The sequence below is a fragment of the Marmota flaviventris genome, chromosome 3, assembly GCF_047511675.1.
Source record: "Marmota flaviventris isolate mMarFla1 chromosome 3, mMarFla1.hap1, whole genome shotgun sequence".
Lineage (NCBI taxonomy): Eukaryota > Metazoa > Chordata > Mammalia > Rodentia > Sciuridae > Marmota > Marmota flaviventris.
This window is the reverse complement of record NC_092500.1, coordinates 54099248-54118862: the sequence shown is the minus strand read 5'-3', so window position 1 is coordinate 54118862 and position 19615 is coordinate 54099248. Positions and strand designations below refer to the sequence as shown.

Below are 19615 nucleotides of genomic sequence, written 5' to 3'. Positions count from 1 at the left end.
AGGGAGAGAATTTTTTAATATTTTTTTAGTTTTCGGTGGACACAATATTTTTATTTTATTTTTATGTGGTGCTGAGGATCGAACCCAGCACCCCACGCATGCCAGGCGAGCACGTTACCGCTTGAGCCACATCCCCAGCCCAGTATATTTACTGTATTGTAAAAGCTAAGAACCAATAAGTATAGATTTAGGCTTTTTAAAAATGAAGATATAACATAGTTCATGTGGCTTTCATAATTTCTTATAATGTGAAGACTAGGAAATTTTATTATTATTTTCTGGCATAGTTTACATTTTTGACATAAGCATGTACAATATATAATTATATCTAGTCTTATAGAAAAGGGACTTCTTTTATATTTCATAAGATGTTGTCTGTGATTTCAGTAGCCTGGGGCTGTGGCAGCCATAGATGTCTTGGATCAAATTATAAGACCCAAAATGCAAAGGGCCAACAGATTCTTTGAGAAGAGAGAGCAAAAACTCAGTAAAATATTAAAAACACTATGGTGATTAAAGGGGGAAAGGAAAAGGCAACAGTGATGCAAATACTTAGAGAGATGCATGCACTGAAAAACTTGAGGTGTTCTATATAAAAAGAAAAATATTGGTATCATAGAATGAATTTGGAAGTATTCCCTCTTTTTCTATTTCATGAAATAATTTGAGGAGTACTGCTATTCTTCTTTAAAGGCCTTGTAGACCTCAGTTGTGTATCCATCCAGTCCTGGGTTTTTTGTGGTCAATAGGCTTCTGGTAGCATCTTCTATTTCATTGCTTGAAATTGATCTCTTTAAATTGTGTATATCATCTTGATTCAGTTTGGGCAAGTCATATGACTCTAGAAATTTGTCAGTGTCTTTAATATTTTCTATTTTATAAGAGTACAATTTTTCAAAATAATTATCTTCTGTATTTCTGTAGTGTCCGTTGTGATATTTCCCTTTTTATCACGGATATTAGTAATTTTGAGGATCAGATATCACTGAAATTCTTTTCAAAGAAGTCAGATGGTTTTTTATTCATGTTTGGATCCCATAATAAAAAGCAGCCAAAAAACCTAGTTGTATGTGACTACCATGTGCTGGCTATGGTTGAATTAGGTATTGAGTAGTTTGTGTCTCTAAAAAATATTAATAACAGCAAATGTTCCAAGGGAACAAAACTCATGTCAATATTTTCTGGTGATGCTTTTGATACATCAGAAGACTAACAAGTCTTCTTATTGATACCTCCTTGACTAAGAAGATAAGCAACCTGGGGGTTGAAAAGTTCAGCTTTTCCTTCTCAGTTCTCTGTTGTTCTCTGAGCAACAGTTCTTCTTGTTCCTCTTCACTTCTTTTTTGATAGCCTCAAGGTCTCCTTTTGATGCTCAGCAGTATATTCCTAAGTTTCAGTTATTTATAATTTATTTCATTTGAAATTTTCTTGTACCATTCATATAAACTTAGACTTATTACTCTAAATTAACCTTTAAAAATTTTTTTATATACTTTGCCCTCGATTATTGTTGGAAAGTTGGTGACATGTAAATTAAATCATATTCTTTGCACTTTAAATTTAAACAGAAAAGTATTATCTGTGCCTAAATGGCGCAACATTTTAAATCTGAGTTTAGGTTCCACTCTAGTTGGCAAATGTAATGATCTTATTTTGTAACTGGGATGATAACACAGAAGTATTTCATTAAGCTATTTAATAGTTTTAAGATACAATTTGTCAAAACACTTTAATATTTTACTTAAGTATCTGTTTTTTATTTCATATAAATTTTATCTTAATTCTTAATCCTGTCTAAAGTAGGCAGAAAAGTACCTATTATTTCATACTTTCAGCATTCCTATTTACTGAATGCTTCCTCAAACATTTCTTTAAAAAAAAAAGTAAATATTTGGATGATTTATGTACACACACACACACACACGCACACACACAGTCATTTAACCCAGTCACTCCCTCTCTCTCTTTTTTTTTTAGTTGTACATAGCAGTAGAATGTATTTTGACATATCATACAATCACACATACATGGAGTATAACTTCCCGTTCTTGTGGTTGTACATGATGTGGTGTTACACTGGTATGTTCATATATGAACATAGGAAAGTTATATCCAATTTATTCTACTGTCTTTCCCATTCCCATCCTCCATCCTTTCCCCCCATTACCTCCTGTCCAATCTGGTGAACTGTAGTCCTCCTTCCCCCTTATTAGGAGTCAGTATTGGCAAATCAAAGAGAACATTTTGCTTTTAGTTTTGGGGGATTGGCTTATTTCACTTAGCATGGTATCCTCTAGTTCTATCCGTTTACTGGCAGATGCCATAATTGGTTGAGTAATATTCCATTGTTTATATATACCACATTTTCTTTATCCATTTATCTTTTACAGGGCACCTAGGTTGGTTTCATAGTTTAGCTATTGTGAACTGAGCTGCTGTAGACATTAATATGGCCGTGTCACTATAGTAAGTCCTTTGGGTATATGCCGCGGAATGGGATAAATGGGCCTAATGACCTCCATACTGCTTTCCAGAGTGGTTGCACCAATTTGCACTCCCACCAGCAATGTATGAGTGTACCTTTTCCCCCACATCCTTGTCAACATTTATTATTACTTGTATTCTTGATTCTGACTGTAGTGAGATGAAATCTCAGTGTAGTTTTAATTTGTATTTCTCTAATTGCTAGAGATGTTGAACATTTTTCATATATTTGTTGACCATTTGTATTTCTTCTTCTGTGAAGTAACTGTTATATTCCTTTGCCCATTTATTGATTTTTTTTTTTTTTTTTTTTTTTTGGTGTTAAGTTTTTTGAGTTTTTTTGTATATCCTGGAGATGAATGCTCTATCTGAGGTGCAAGTGGCAAGGATTTTTCTCCCATTCTGTGGGCTCTTTGTTCATGTTCTTGATTGTTTCCTGTGCTGTGAAGAAGCTTTTTAGTTTGATTCCATCCCATTTATTGATCCTTGTTTTTACTTCTTGTGCTTTAGGAGTCTTGTTGAGGAATTCAGTTCCTAAGCTGACATGATACAGATTTGGGCTTACTTTTTCTTTTAGTAGGGCAGGGTCTCTGGTCTAATGCCTAGATCCTTGATCCACTTACAGTTGAATTTTGTACAGGATGAGAGTAGGGGGTCTAACTTCATTTTATTACATATGGATTTCCAGTTTTCCCAGCACCTTTTGTTGAAGAAGATATCTTTTCTCCAATGTATGTGTATAATGCCTTAGTATGAGATACTGTATTACTTGGGTTTGTCTCTGTGTTTTCTATGCTATGCCATTTATCTTCATGTCTGTTTTGGTGCCAATACCATGTCATTTTTGGTACTGTATCTCTGTAATATAATTTAAGGTCTGGTATTGTGATGCGTCCTGCTTCACTTTTCTTGCAGAGAATTGCTTTGACTATTCTGGGCCTTTTATTTTTCCAAATGAATTTTCATGACTGCTTTTTCATTTCTATGAAGAACGTCATTGGAACCTTAATAGGAATTGCATTAAATCTGTAATGCACTTTTGGCAGTATGGCCATTTTGACAATATTAATTCTTCCTATCCAAGAACATGGGATATCTTTTCATATTCTAAGGTCTTTTTTAATTTCTTTCTTTAGTGTTCTGTAGTTTTCATTGTAGAGGACTTCCATCTCTTTTATTAGACTGATTCCCAAATATTTTATTTTCTTTGAGGATATTGTGAATGGGATAGTTTCCTAATTTCTCTTTCAATTGATTCATTACCGATATATAGGAACTCAGTTGATTTATAGGTGTTCAGTTTATATCCTGCTTCTTTGCTGAATTCATTTATGAATTCTAGAAGTTTTCTGGTAGAGTTTTTCAGATCTTTTAAATACAGAATCATGTTGTCAGCAAATAGCTTTAGTTTGAGTTCTTCTTTTTCTATTTGTATCCCTTTAATTTCTTTCTTCTAATTGCTCTGGCTAGAGTTTCCAGGACTATATTGAATAGAAGTGGTAAAAGAAGGCTTCCCTGTCTTGTTGTAATTTTTAGAAGGAATGTTTTCACTTTTTCTCAAATTAGAATGATGTTGGCCTTAGGTTTTGCATATATAGATTTTACAATGTTGAGTTATGTTCCTGCTATCTCTAATTTTTCTAGTGTTTTGAAAAGGAATGAATGCTGTATTTTATCAAATGATTTTTTTTACATCTATTGAGATAATCATGTGATTCTTGTTAAGTCTATTGATGTGATGAATTATGTTTATTGATTTCCATACACTGAACCAACATTGCATCCCGGGGATGAACCACATGTGATTGTGGTATACTATGTTTTAAATATGTTTTTGTATGCAATTTGCCAGTTTTTTATTAAGAATTTTTGCACCTACGTTAATCAGGGATATTGGTCTGAAATTTTCTTTTCTTGATGTGTTTATCTGGTTTTGGTATCAGGGTGATACCTAGCTTTTTTTGAGTTTGAAAGGGCTCCCCGCTTTTCTATTTCATGGAATAATTTGAGGAGGTTTGATGTTTGTTCTTCTTTGAAAGTCTGGTGGAACTTGGCTGAGAATCCCTCTGGTCCTGGGCTTTTCTTTCTTGGTAGGGTTTTGGTGCCATTTTCAATTTCATTGCTTGAAATTGATCTGCTTAAATTTTCTGTGTCTCCCTGATTCAATTTGGGTAGGTCATATATCTTTAGAACTTTGTTCATGTCTTCAAAATTATATATTTTATTAGGGTATAAATTTTCAAAGCAGGTTCTGATCATCATCTGTATTTCAGTAGTGTCCATTTTGATTATTTCCTTCTTCATCACAAATTTTTGTAATTTGAGTTTTCTCTCTCTTTGTTAGCTTGTCTAAGGGTTTATTAATTTTATTGATTTTTTTCAAAGAACCAACTTTTTGTTTTGTGAGTTGTTTTGGATTGTTTCTTTTATTTCAATTTCATTGATTTCAGCTTTGATTTTAATTATTTCCTGACTTCTACTGCTTTGAGTGTTGATTTGTTCTTTTTCTGGGGCTTTGAGATATAATGTTAGGTTATTTATTTGTTAACTTTCTATTATGAATGAGCTCAATACATTGAACTTTTCTCTTATCACTGCCTTCATAGTGTCCTAGATATTTTGATTTGTTGTATTGATATTGTCATTTACATCTAAGAATTTTTAATTTCATCCCTGATTTCTTCTGCTATCTATTTATCATTCAGTAGCATAGTATTTAATCTCCAGGTATTAGAGTAGCTTCCATTTTTTTATTTTATCGCTGATTTCTCATTTCAGTTCATTATGATGTGATAAAATGCAAGGTATTATTTCTATTTTTTTGTATTTGCTAAGAGTTGCTTTGTGCCTATGATATGGTCTGTTTTAGAGAAGGACCATTTGCTCCTGAGAAGAAATTGTATTCAGTCTTGGATGAACAAAATATCCTCTGTGTCTGTTAAGTCTAAAATATTAATTGTATTTTTAGTTCTGTAGCTTTTTTATTTAGTTTTTGTTTGGAGGGTCTATCCAGTGGTGACAAAGTTGTGTTAAAGTCACCCAGTTTTATTGTGTGGCGGTCTATTTGCTTCTTGAAATTGACAAGGGTTTATTTGAAAGTATGTAGATGCTCCGATGTTTGGGGCATAAAAATTTCTGATTGTTATGTATTAATGATGTATGATTCTCTTAAGTAGTATGAAATGTCCTTCTTTGTCCCTTCTGATAACTTTGGCTTGAAGTCCACTTTATCTGATATGAGGATAGAAACCCCTGCTTGTTTATGAGATCCATCAGAATGATATGTTTTTTCCTATCCTTTTACCTTCAGTCTGTGGATGTCTTTACCTATGAGGTGAGTCTCTTGGAGACAGGATATTGTGGAGTCTTGTTTTTTAATCCATTCTGCCAGTCTATATCTTTTGATTGATGAGTTTAGGCCATGTACATTCAATGTTATTATTGAGATATGTTTTTTTTTTTTTAGTTTTCGATGGACACAATACCTTAATTTTTTAAAATTTATTTTTATATGGTGCTGAAGATCAAACCCAGTGCCCCACACATACTAGGCAAGTGCTCTACCACTGAGTTAGAACCCCAGCGTCTGAGATATGATTTTTATTCCCTGTCATTTTGATTTATTTTTTGGTTTTTAATTTGAATTAGTTTCTCCATCGATTCACTGTTTTTTTAGTGTACTTCCTCCCTTTGCTGGTTTTCACTTTTTTTTTTTTTTCATTTCATCCTCATGGAATATTTTGTTGAGAATGTTCCGTAGTGCAGGCTTTCTGGTTGTAAATTCTTTTAACTTTTGTTTATCATGGAAGGTTTTCATTTCATCAGCAATTCTGAAGCTTAATTTTGCTGGGTATAGTATTCTTGATTGGCATCCATTTTCTTTCAGAGCTTGGTATATATTATTCCAAGACCTCCAAATATATGGGTCTGGGTTGAGAGATCAGCTGAGATCTGGATTGGTTTCTCTCTAAATTTTACATATTGTTTTTCTCTGGCAGCCTTTAAAATTCTATCCTTATTGTATATATTAAGCATTTTCATAATAGTGTGCCTTGGTGTGGGTCTGTTATAATTTTGTATATTTGGGGTCCTGTTTGCCTCCTATATTTAACTTTTTTATTTCATTCTTTTGGTTTGGGAAATTTTTTTATATTATTTCATTGAAAAGAATGTGCATTTATTTCATATTTATCTCCAAGCCTTCATCTATCCCAATAAATCTTAAATTTGGTCTTTTCAGACTATCCTGTACTTATTGAAAGTTCTCTTCATGGTCTCTTAACATCTTTTCTCCATGGTCAACTTTGTTTTCAAGATAATATATTTGTTATCATTGGCTGAAACTTTCTCTTCCAAGTGATTTAGTCTTTGGTAATGCTTTCAATTGAATTTTTAATTTGGCTTATTGATTTCTTCATTTTGAGGATTTCTGTTTGTTTTTTATCAGAATCTCTCTTTATTGAAGTGATTCTTCACTTCCTGTATTTTCTCTGATTTTACTCCTTGTACTGTCCTTTACTTTGCAGATCAGTTTAACTATGTACATCCTAAACTCCTTCTCTGACATTTTTTCCCCTGTGGTGTCAATGGATTTGGTTATTGGAATATATTGGCTTCTTTGGGGCAATTGTTCCCTGGCTTTTTCATATTGTTTCTGTGTCTACCCATCTAACAGTATGGGTCTGAGGCAGTCAGCTCTGTGGACTTCTAGTGTCCCTGAAAATTTCCAGTACCTTACTGTAGGGGGAGACAGATAATAACAACAATATGCAGTATTAAATCAAATAGTTTCTGTTCTATAATTATAATAGTTATTTATATCTATAATGAAAATTATCACTACAAACAGAAATGATATGATCAGTTATTACCTACAATAAAAATAGCAAGTTTGCAAAAGGTTTATAATTTCAAGTGATAAACAGGGTGACAATAGACGTGAGGGATATAGGATGTGATGATTATGAGGGAGGAGCAGAGAAGAGAGAAGTGAAAGATTAAAGGAAGAGTGAAAATGATAACAATAGAGATCGGCTTTTAGTGGAAAAGAGAGAAAGAGAATCAAGGGAAACGGATAGCTAAGGGAAAAATGTATACTTAAAGTAAAAATGTTTAAAAAATAAAAATAAAAGAATACAAAACAAAACTAAAATATGCTAAGCAAACATCCTACTCCTCAAAAAACTGATCCACAAAAAATAACTAGCTTCAAAAATGCTAGAAATGAGAAAAAAACAGATTGGAATATGTGTAAATGTCCATGTACCATTAATGTCACAATTAAACAGGGGAAAAAAAAAGAAAAAAAAAATCTCAATGAAAAGTTTAAAAACTCTTCCTGTTGGAGTTCAAAAGATTCTTAGCTGCTCTTCTCAGCAGTTTTGGGTGGGGTCGTCTGGAGTGTTATGCTGCACCCTCTGGATTCCTGGAGAGAGGTAATCCTGAGCAGAACTTTTGGAGGTAGGGTTTAGGCTTAGCTGGGCTCCAGGCTCTTTGCTGAATGCCAGTTGGTCTGGAGATTTTAAATAATCATACCTCCAGAGCCCTGTAATTGTCTGTACATGCTGGAAGACTATACCCCAGGGATCTCCCCTGGGTTCTACTCGTGTGGTAGAGAAGCCAATTCTTAGTCCCCTGTGTCACCTGCAGACCCCATGTTTCCTCGTCTTGGGTCAGTCTCCAAATTCACTCTCTCCTGCCCCTGCTCTTCAAATTCCCAGCCAGGTGTGTCTCTCCCAGCCTGTCCATGCAGTCAGATTGAAGCGGGGGAGGTAGAGCCAAGTGGGTTTCTGCAACTAGTTGTCCCCTATGTAAAATTCTCTCCATGTTTGATTTTCTCTTTGTCACGTAAATACACTCTATCATGCATTTTGTGTTTACTGGGCCTGTATTTTGGGCCAAACTAGGGTTTGCCAGGAATCAGATCCCTCAGCTCTTGGCTCCATGCCGTGACTCAAAATGGTTTCCATGACTCAAAATGGTTTCTTCTCTTATCCTCCACATGCAGCCAGGTGAGATGATAGCTGCATAAGGATATTGTGTAGCATGCCTTTCATTTTAATCAGGCATTGTCCTTGGTCTCTAAATATTCTGTACCCAGACATGCCTTAGGCCTCCTAAAAATGTGGTTTCCTTTAATTTCCTTATCCCTCCACATCTCTTGCAGAGGGACCATTCTAGCTGGTGCTTCTAGCCCAGCCTAGGCAATGGCTATGCCCCTGGGGATTTCTTCCTTATTTTATTATATCCAATCTCCTGAGTCCCTGATCTTTGAATGTCCAATATTAAATTCCATTAAAGTATACCCCCCGCCTTTTGTGTTTACTCACCTTGCTGAGAAGCTGCCTGTCTGTTTTCTTGGTTCACTCCACAGAGCAGCCAGGAAACAACCTCCTCTATTTTGCCATCTTGAAAAAAATCTGGATAATTATTTTATGAATAAAATCATTGTGCTTCATTGCAACAGGAATTTTTTTTTTCTTTTGAGCCTAATGGGAACAGACTGCACCAGGTCATAGAGTGCTTCATTATTAATGTAGTTAATTTGTCACAGGAGTCAAGGAATATTGAGCTGATTAGTGGAAACTAACAACTACCATTCAACCCATGTTCTGCTGAAAATAGGAAATAGTATAAACTATACTAATAGTACTAGGAAATAGTATAAACATGTATACATACACATTTTATTTTTAAAACCAAGAAATTATTTGATATTCCTACTATCATCTTGGTGTTTTTTGTTCCTGTATCTGAAAAACAAATTTATTGCTGGATTTCTGGGTTCTGATGATTTTAACTCACGTTGTTAGTACCTAATTATATATTTTTTTAGTTCTGTGTGAATCTTGGAAAAAAATGAAGCAAAATTATTTTAAAGAGTCTAATAATAAGAGAAAATTTGATTACTTTTATGCTAATTGAATTTCTTTCTCTTCTTAATATAGGAGATTTTTCAAGAGCTTGGGATGTTCTTCTTGACCATATACAGTCAGCAGCACTCAGCAAAAACAATGAAGTGTCTCTGGCTGCTCTGAAAAGCTTCCAGGAAATTTTACAGATTGTGTCCCCTGTCAGAGACTCAGATAAGCCTGAGACTTCACCTGTAGTTAATGTACCTGTGCCTGTCCTTATTGGGCCTATCTCAGGCCCTGGTTTAAGCCGGCCATTCATAAGAACAGATTCTATTGGAGAAAGACTTGGAAGATATAGTAACTCTGAGCCACCCATAGTTACTGATGAGCTTGAAGACTTGAATCTCTGGTGGGCTGCGTGGAATACTTGGTATAGAATTGGATCTGAAAGCACTAAGCCTCCTATTACTTTTGATAAACTAACTTTTATTCCCAGCCAACCCTTTCTTACAGCTTTAATTCAGATATTTCCAGCACTTTACCAACACATAAAAACTGGTTTTAACATGGATGACTTGCAAAAGTTGGGAGTCATATTACACAGTGCTGTTTCAGTTCCAATAAGTTCAGATGCATCTCCTTTTATTCTTCCATCTTATACTGAAGCAGTTCTGACAAGTTTACAGGAAGCTGTACTTACAGCTTTAGATGTTCTCCAAAAGGTAATATGATTTTATTGGCTAAGCAGTAATTAATATGGTTTTCTGAAATTTTTTTAACTTTGCTGTATATTTTCGAGGATAAATTCTAGACCATCAAATTGTTCTGTAAGTGTACTTGAGGATAAATTCAGGATTGTCAAGATCTAGTTACTTAAAAGACTCACAGCTTTCTGGTATTTTCAAGAAGGTAATTAAGGCCTGCTTTGAGTCTTTTAAGAAGCTGCCTGCATGCTCTTATTCCAGTTCACCAGCATTTTTGATATGTTAATACAGTTTTTCACAAAAGAATATGGTATTATTATTCAAAAATTAATAAGAATTGGGATTATATTTTGGTATTGTTTTCATTTGTACTTAAATTTAGTTCCTAATTTATTAGAAACCCACATTAATAAAGGATAAGTTTATAAAAGTCTTTTTCTCACAGAAATTTTAAGAAGTTATGTTTTTAGCTTTGGGTTTTGTTATTGCAAAAATAGCTAATCATTAAAACAAGCAGACCTAAAAATCATTGAAAAAGCTAGGCGTAATGGTGCATGCCTGTAATCCCAACGGCTTGGAATGCTGAGGCAGCAGGATCATAAGTTCAAATCCAGCCTCACCAACTTAGAGAGGCCCTGAGTAACTCAGTGAGACCCTGTCTCTAAATAAAATACAAAAAAAAAAAAAAGGGCCAAGGATAGGATATGGCTAAGTGGTTAAGTGTCCCTGGATTCACTCCCCAGTAAAAAAAAAAAAAAAAAAAATCATTGAGCAAATCCAAATTATGAAGTAAAACTAGATAAAAATAAAAGTGTTTTTTAGATTATCAAGGAAATTGATAGCACAATTCAGAATCATTATAATGTTAAACAAAATAAAGGGTCAACTGAAGGTTGGGAATATAGCTCAAATATACACAGTCAACTGAAAAGCCTGCCATTCCAAGACACTCTAACAAAAGCAAAATACAACTAGATTCTAGGTAGGCATGCCTAAAACCCCAGCACCTCCAGAGACTGAGGCAGGAGAATCGCAAGTTTGAGTCTAGCCTGGGCAATTTAATGAGACCCTGTCTCAAAATTAAAAAGGCTGGAGATATACAAGTCAATAAACACTCTGGGTTTAATCCACACTACAAAAACAAAACTAGATTCTGATCACATAGAGATTTTCAGTTGTTAAATAATGAAAATCATGTTTTCTAATTAACCAATTTTTTTTGTTTGTGTTTTGTGTGTGTGTTTCTCGAACATTCTGGGGATTTAACCTAGGGCAATTTGGCACTGATCTACATCCATGCTCCCTTATTTGGGGGTTGGGGAGGCAGTATGGAAATAAGGAGCACTTAGCCATTGAGCCTCATCTCCAGCCCTTTTTTATATTTTATTTAGAGACAGTGTCTTGCTAAGTTGCTAAGACTGATTTGAACTTGCAATGCTCCTGTCTCAGCCTCTCAAACCGCTGGGATTATAGGCATGTGCCACCATGCCCACCTAATTGATTGTTTTATCCAATTAGAGTGATGAAAACTTTCGTAGTAATAATGAAAATACTTCTAATAACCATGATATCACTTAATTGTCTCTGAAGGCAATATAGCTAAGTAGTAACTTGTTCTGTATTTAACCCTTAGTTGCATTATACAGGGAAACAAATGTGGAGAAAATTAAAATTTAAGAGAATCTGGCATTTTAGAAAATTGTGGGGAATACTTAATATTTCTGCCCTGCCTCCCATCTCTCCAGAATGGGAATTACTTTTTGTGTGTGTGTGTGTGTGTGTGTGTGTGTGTGTGTGTGTGTGTGTGGTGGTGGTGGTGCTGGGGATTGAAACCATGGGCTTATGCATGCTAGGCAAGCACTCTACCAACTGAGCTAGATCTGGATAGGGAAGCAACCTGCAGCTGAGGTTGGCGGCACCTTTTTCATTTAGATGTGAGGGAGGCCAGGAAAGGGTTAGCTTAATCATTTTCTATACACCAAGCTGTGCCAGTAGTCCATGGGCCCCTGATTGTTTCTCTGTAGACTGTTCAGACCAAGATACTATCGGGACAGTTAGTTGGTATGTGTCCAAATCACTGCTCACCACTGATGTTCTAGAGATGGTGAGCTAATAAACTGTTAGCTCTTACTATGTTTATCACAGTCCCAATTCCCCATCACCACCATAGGTGGTGTTAGAAAACCTTAATTCCCACCCCACCCCCACTTTTGTATGGACTACAAATAAAACTTGGGGCAATTTGCAGTTTGGAGGAAAAAAATATTAATTTTCCACAATTTGAAGTGAAAATAATTTTTTGTTTTCATTGGGGAAAAAAATGTAGTCTATCAATAATTACTCCCTCCACTGGACATATAAATAAATTGATTATAAAGGGAACCCTCAGTTGATCCTTTTTATTCCCTAAAGGGGAATAAAAAAGTTTTTCTAACAAAATAAAATTATAGGCCTTTCAGAAATACTTGTAATCTAGATCTCTCATTGACATGTTTGATTCAGGTTTTAAAATATATGTAGAAGATAAAAACAACACCTTAACTACCTTTCAAGGAAAAAAAGTATATTTCAATTTTTAAACTCTGTTTTATCAATAAGAGAACAAGTGGAATCATTCATCCAAGTATTAGGAGTTTATTCTGAGCTTTTGATACCTTGAAAACAAAATATATCTTTAAGTCTGAAATTTAGGGAGCTTTATATTTCATTTATATCAGTTCATATCCTTTTTATATGATTATTAATTTATACTCTAGCCATTGATTGTTTTATTCTTTGCATAATTACCTGATGTTGCACAAACCTTGAATGGGAAATTTATTTTAGTATCTTCTAACAGAAAAATTAACAATTTATTTCAGTAAGTGATTTTATACTTTCTACAAGTGTTAGAAAATTTTTGCACAAGCAAAATTTACTTTGGGATTTTATCTTTGAACTATCTAGCAAAACATTTCCTTGATTACAACCAATTTTCTGTCCTAAAGGAAAAACTCTCTTCAACATTGTTAGTTACCCTTATATTATTTAGTGCTTCATAATCTTAGTCTTGTTTCTCATAGGACTAGTTACTGACCAGCCTGACTTGGTTATGTGTGCTAATTGACTTTTTTCCTAAATTATTTTTGCATACATGGGGAACTGATAATTTGATTGTCTGCTTTGTGTATGTAATGTACTATAAGTTCTGATGTCAGGAGACTACATCTGACTTATGTATTGCTAAGCTTCTTTAGGTCAGGTAGCTGGGTACAACGTATGACTGCTGGACTTGTACTTCACAGACACTATCACATTGTGTGTGAATGTGTCTTTGGAGTTATGTAATGAAGCCCTATCTTCAGAATATATGGCAAGTTTCTTAATCTTTTTATATTAAGCTTCCTCATGTGTAAGATAAAAATAAATCTACAACTTTTTGCCTTTTAAGTAGAATTTGTAAGGCATTTTTTTATTTATATATGACAGCGGATTGTATTGCAATTCTTATTACACATATAAAGCACAATTTTTCATATCTCTGGTCGTATACAAAGTATATTCACACCAATTTGTGTCTTCATACATGTACTTTGGATAATAATGGTCATTACATTCCACCATCATTTATAACCTCATGCCATCTCCCTTCCCCTCCAACCTCTGCTGTATTTAGAGTTCATCTATTCCTCCCATGCTCCAGTACCTGACAGAAGGTAAACACTTGAGTAAATGTTAGCCCTTATTATTTTTATCATCATGTTCTCTGGCAAAGACATTAGTACAAGGCTGTGACTAGATGATGTGTTGGTACATGAGTTATTAAGCAAAACCTTAAACTATTTCTTTTCTTGTTTTTATGTATATGGCTTTCAAGGACTAATAAAGAAATATTGCCCAGATTATCAATTTTCATCTTTTTACTAAAATTTGTTTTTAGGTTCATCCTGTATATTTTTCTGATAAACTTCAGAATACTGAAGAAAAGCCAATAAAAATTTTTCTTGGATGAAATTTGTTCCCCAAAAGGGAAGGGGGCTTTCATATTATGCATTTCATAGTCCTAGAATTGCTTAATAAGTCAGCAGTACCACTGTTAGTATGTTTTCAAAAAAAGACCATTGGAAATCAAATGCATAATCAAAAATACTATCATGTAAGATACTTCTAAAGAAATTGTGATACTTAGCTTTCTGGAGCATCCACATGATTAGAGCATCCAACACTTAGAGTGGTAACAGTATCCACTATAATTACCACTTGTTTACTTCCAAGAGTTGAGATCCAGCAAAAGGTTAATAAAGAAGAAAGTAGAACTATTAGAAGCAGTCAGAAAAGATAATTTTCTTTAGAATGTATAAATTTTATTCAAGTTCTCTATTCACTGTTTTTGAGAAAAATAACCAAATGTTGAGAGTTGTTATTAGATGTCTTTATTGTATTTTACTACACTGTAATTGTAGGATGATCTAACTTATGTATATATGGACAGCCCTTGCTTATCTGCTTTTTATCTCAGTGCAGTTTTATCTAAATTTTAGTCATAGATAAATGACTAGGGGGCAGGGATGAAATAATCTGATAAGTTTTAAAAGCCATAGATGGGGGGGGGGCATGGGACAGTGGAGAAACTTTGGACTGGGCAAAGATGAGGGAGGGGAGGAGAGAGGGAATGGGGGTAGGAAAGATGGTGGGATGAGACAGACATCACTACCCTAGGTACGTGTATGATTGCACAAATGTTGTGCCCCTACTTCTTGTACAACCAGAGAAGTGAAAAATTGTGCTCTGTTTGTGTACAGTGAATCAAAGAGCATTCTGCTGTCATGTATAACTGATTAGAACAAATTTAAAAAAAATTTTAAAAGCCACAGATTGCATAAAAAATTTTTTAAAGTTTTTTCTTAAAACTTTTAAATGCTTTTCTAGCATGTGCAAGGCCCTGAGTTATATACCCAGTAAAATAAAAAAAATAAAGCTAAATAAATAAAACTTTAAATTTTAGTTTAGTGTTTTGAGGGTACACTCAAAATACCCTTTTAAGTGTACAGTGATTGTGTTTTTTATTTTGTACAGCACAATGGTATTTTAAATACTCCATAAATATTGCCAATAAATATTTAAATATTTTTAGCATATTTGAAGTCATAATCTACAGTATCAGGATATACATTTTATTCTTTCTGTTTAATTATTTGAAGTAATATATCTAGAGAAACTAGCTAGTATTCATTAAAATGATATGTTATTAATTTGTATTAAAATATTTTCTTGTTTTTAAATCAGATTTATTCAGAGACATTAGATATTAAATATTTAGCCTGTTAAATTTAATATGTAATTTTTTAAAATAAATTTTTATAGATGACTTATTTTCCCAACTGTAATGCACATGATTATTTGTTAAGGTTGGTAGACCAGGCATGATGCAGAAATGATCTATCATTTCAGTGAACTGATATCACTTAAGTAGAAACCAGTATCATCTTGGTCAGTGAAGCACTTTTATTCTGATAGCTATATTACTGAACAAATCAGTTGTAGAACCTCAGGACTGCCTGGGACTTTAAGTACTTGCCCCTTTTCTTCTGTGCTAAGAAATAAATTGTGCTTTATTAACAAGCATTTTTAAAAGCTGATTAACACTTTGAGGCTATATTTTATTCAATAATAGTTTTAAATAGTTTAAATATCTTTCAAAGTATATAAAAGATGGTATAATACTGACATAAAATAGTACAGTCTTTAAGATTCTTGGGTTAACCAAATATGTATATAGTAAAGAACTTCTGCATTCTAATGTTCATATTTTGCTTTTTAGGCCATCTGTGTAGGACCAGAAAACATGCAGATAATGTATCCAGCTATATTTGACCAGTTACTGGCATTTGTAGAATTTTCCTGTAAACCTCCACAGTATGGACAGCTGGAAACAAAACACATTGCAAATGCAAAATATAATCAGGTAATTTACTATAAATTTTATTTATTCTGTGAGATTTCATGGCTTATAAAAATAGTCAATTCCACTTAAGATGGACTTTGATTATCTTGGAAAAAGAATGTTTTTAATTCACATATGGTCAGTTCCAATTAAGATGCACTTTATCTCAGAAAAAGAATTTTCATTCAAAATAAACTTACAGGTGTCTGTTAACAATTTAAGGTGAACAGAATATTATTTGAGAAACCATTTCTGTGTTCATTCCTCCTGGTTTATGACTTTCCCAAGTTGTTCTTCAGAAAGTTTTACCTTTCATGTTACTCTCTAGTACATGTTTCTTGAAAAAAGGTAAATTCCTTGGAACCTTTTTCTTGGTTGCCCTATTGCACTACAAAGCAGCTTTTAAACCCCTAAGCCTAATCTTATCTAAAATAGATACTTAAAATACAAGATGAAGAAATATGTGTGTACTGAATAAGAAGTTGTCTATTACTGGTGTGAAATTTAGTTGGATTTTATGTAAAACATTTTTATAGCAATAGTTGTCAAATTTTGACTTCATTTGGGCTTAGGGGAAAAGTCAATTTCTAAATGCATGCATATGCTGATTTTGTTCACCCAACATAAAAAAATTATAGTTTATATAGTCCAAAAAGTAGTTTTAATATGTATTAACTTTTCTCATTCTATTTGTCTTGCAACACAATGGAATCACAATAGATCCAACTATTTGCACCGGTGAGTTAAAGTTCCTAAAATTGTCCTAACCTATTGGCAACAAATTAAGTATGTATTTCCCAGTTCTTCATAGAAATGCTCTCTGCTTTTTCCAATAGTGTTAATTTTTGCCTGGCTAAAAATTGTTTTTTCATTTAGCACATATCTCTTCGAGAACTTTGCATGTAATGTGATCTGACTTAAGACCAAGGCCTGAACTTTAAGACAAAGCTTTTTTTTTGTTTTTAAAACAACATAATTTTCTTTAATCCCATTTTTTTAACTCTCTGTGAAAATATTACTTTCTAGGCGGAATGGGTAGCCTTGAATTATGTACCATTTGCTGAAAGGTCTTTAGAAGTAGTTGTGGATTTATACCAAAAAACAGCCTGTCATAAAGCAGTGGTGAATGAGAAAGTTCTACAGAATATTATTAAGGTATTTTTTTTCATTTCTATACTTTTATGACTATATCACTGAAATTACTCTTTAGGTAATAGCATTATATTGGGATAAATGAAAAATACTTCTTATTGTTTATTTAGTAACATGTCCTCAACATTCATGAATTGTATTTAGCAAGCCATTTTTCTAAACCATGAGGTCTTTTTAATGAAACATTTAAGAACAAGTGTGCAGACTGGCGGTTATAGCTCAGTGGTAAAGTTCTTGCCTAGCTCACATGAGGCCCTGGGTTTAATCCCCAGAACTGCAAAAAAAAAAAAAAAGAAAGAAAGAAAGAAAGAGAAAAAGAAAGAAAAAAAAGTGTGCAGTAGATTTGTTACAGTTTTTAAATTTTGCCATGTAAGACAATGATAATCCTGTCTCTTAAGACAGTATATATACCTCAACCCTCAATGTTGACTAGTGTTCAGGGAGAAATTGACAATTAGTTTAATGATCATGTAGACTGTTTTTAAAAGTCAGTTCCTTAGTGTGTGAACAATGATTTTTAAAATTTATCTCTTGTTGACTGTGTCTCATTCCTTGTATTTCATCTTTCCCCTTCTATTTTTGTTTTTTTGTTTGTTTGTTTATTTTTTGTGATACTGGGGATTGAACCCCAGGCCTTGAATATGCTAGGCAAACAGGCTACCACTGACACTCCCAACCCTCCCCTCTATTTTGAAGAACAAACCTGACAGATTTCTTCCCTAGCCTGTGGATATACCTTCTGTTTACTAAATAAATACAGGCCAATTTACTTTCTTCCACCAAGAAAGATGGTCTTTCTCTGTTCTTCCTCTTGCTTTTGGCTTCTGCATACCTTTTTTTTTTTTTTTGTGATTCTTTCATGTTCCTTTCTGCATCTTATACATCCTGCGAAAAATGATTAAGCCTTTTATACTACAAGAACTTTCTCTTGCTGGATGCAGTAGTATGTATGCATGCTGGTAATCCTAGTGGCTCAGGAGGCAGAGGCAGGAAGATCTTGAATTCATGGCCAGCCTCAGCAACTTATTGAGGCCCTAAGCAACTTAATGAGACCCTGTCTCAAAATAAAACATAAAGAGGGCTGGAGATGTGGGTTAGTGGTTAAGCACCTCTGGGTTCAATCCCTAGTACCAAAACAAAACAAAACAAAAACAAAAAAACTTTCTCTTAACTCTACTTCCTTGTTGTGACCAGTACGGGTATTAATTCAGAAATCTAGGGGTAATGGGGATTGAGAAAAGAAAAACACATAGAGAAAGGTGGGACCAGTGGTGGAACACTGTCCTCTGATGGACAAACAGTAACCCAGAGATAAGCTCAGCATGTTTATTATATAAGTTTTATCATTAAAAATTATTTGTGGGCTGGGATTGTGGCTCAGTGGTAGAGCGCTCGCCTAGCACATGCGAGGCCCTGGGTTCAATCCTCAGTACCACATAAAAATGAATTTATAAAATAAAGATATCTAAAAAAAAAAAAAAAAAGGTTATTTGTGGGAAAATTTCTGCAAAGCACACAGACTAAAGGACCCAGCACTGATGAGATATTAGTGTTATCTTGTTGTGCTCAGAATTCTCTATCCTGCCTAGTGCAGTGATGCATACCTGTAATTCCAGCAGCTCGGGAGGTTGAGACAGGAGGATCACAAGTTCAAAGCCAACCTCAGCAACAGTGAGGTGCTAAGCAACTCAGTGAGACCCTGTCTCTAAATAAAATACAAAGAAGGGCTGGGGATGTGACTCAGTGGTCAAGTGCCCCTGAGTTCAATCCCCTATACCCTGCGCCCCGCACCCAAAAAAAAAAAATCTCTATCTCTGGGAGCTGGTGCCTGAGCTCAAGGTCCAGACTGATACAACTTCATGCCTTTGCACAGAGCCACTTCAGGTGTCATCATAGCAACTGGGCAATCTTGACTTGCATCTTTGTACAGGAAGTTCCCAGAGCAAATACAGCCGTGATGTAGTCAGAGATCGGGATCCAAGTCACCACTTTCCACACGTCCTACACAAATTGCCATCCTCTTTTTGCTTTCCTTTATTTCCAAATCCCATATGACAGCTTGTGGCCTTCATCTAGCCACCACTTACTCTTACTACATGTTGGCTTATGTCCATATTACTCTATAGAAACTGATTTCTGAAGTGGTAGAAAACCAAATTTTCAAATCTGTTGTTTTCTTACTCTTTATCTTCTTTATAGAATGGGAATACTTCTGCTCTACCTTCTTAAATTTCTTTTTTCCCCTGAATTTTGTGATACTTCTTTCTATTCCTCAACACATATCTCCCAAAACTCTCCCTTCATTCTTCATTTTTTGAACATATTTTTAAGCATTTCTATGTACCAGGTACTAACTAAATACTGGAGATTATAAAAATGTAGATAAGTTCTTATGTAATAAATGATAGAGTATGCTGAGTGCTAAGTGAAGACCATAGAGTAAAGGTCACTTTTATTCAGGTAGACCTTACTTCAAATAGTGTCTGCTGTTTACTTCT

At 34.2% G+C, this 19615-nt stretch overlaps 1 protein-coding gene across 3 annotated transcripts in view; it reads left to right on the top strand.

Annotated features, from left to right (window-relative positions):
- Nucleotides 1–19615, top strand: part of Mon2 (MON2 homolog, regulator of endosome-to-Golgi trafficking) — a 104583-nt gene that overhangs the window by 67666 nt on the left and 17302 nt on the right. For 2 of the 3 annotated variants that reach the window (XM_027925790.2, XM_071609706.1), the window contains 4 exons: nucleotides 9432–10060; nucleotides 15843–15986; nucleotides 16686–16703; nucleotides 16992–17120. In XM_027925790.2, the coding sequence (XP_027781591.1) occupies nucleotides 9432–10060; nucleotides 15843–15986; nucleotides 16686–16703; nucleotides 16992–17120 (920 nt within the window). The remainder of the gene's footprint in view (nucleotides 1–9431; nucleotides 10061–15842; nucleotides 15987–16685; nucleotides 16704–16991; nucleotides 17121–19615) is intronic. The other variant, XM_027925798.2, reaches the window with a different exon arrangement.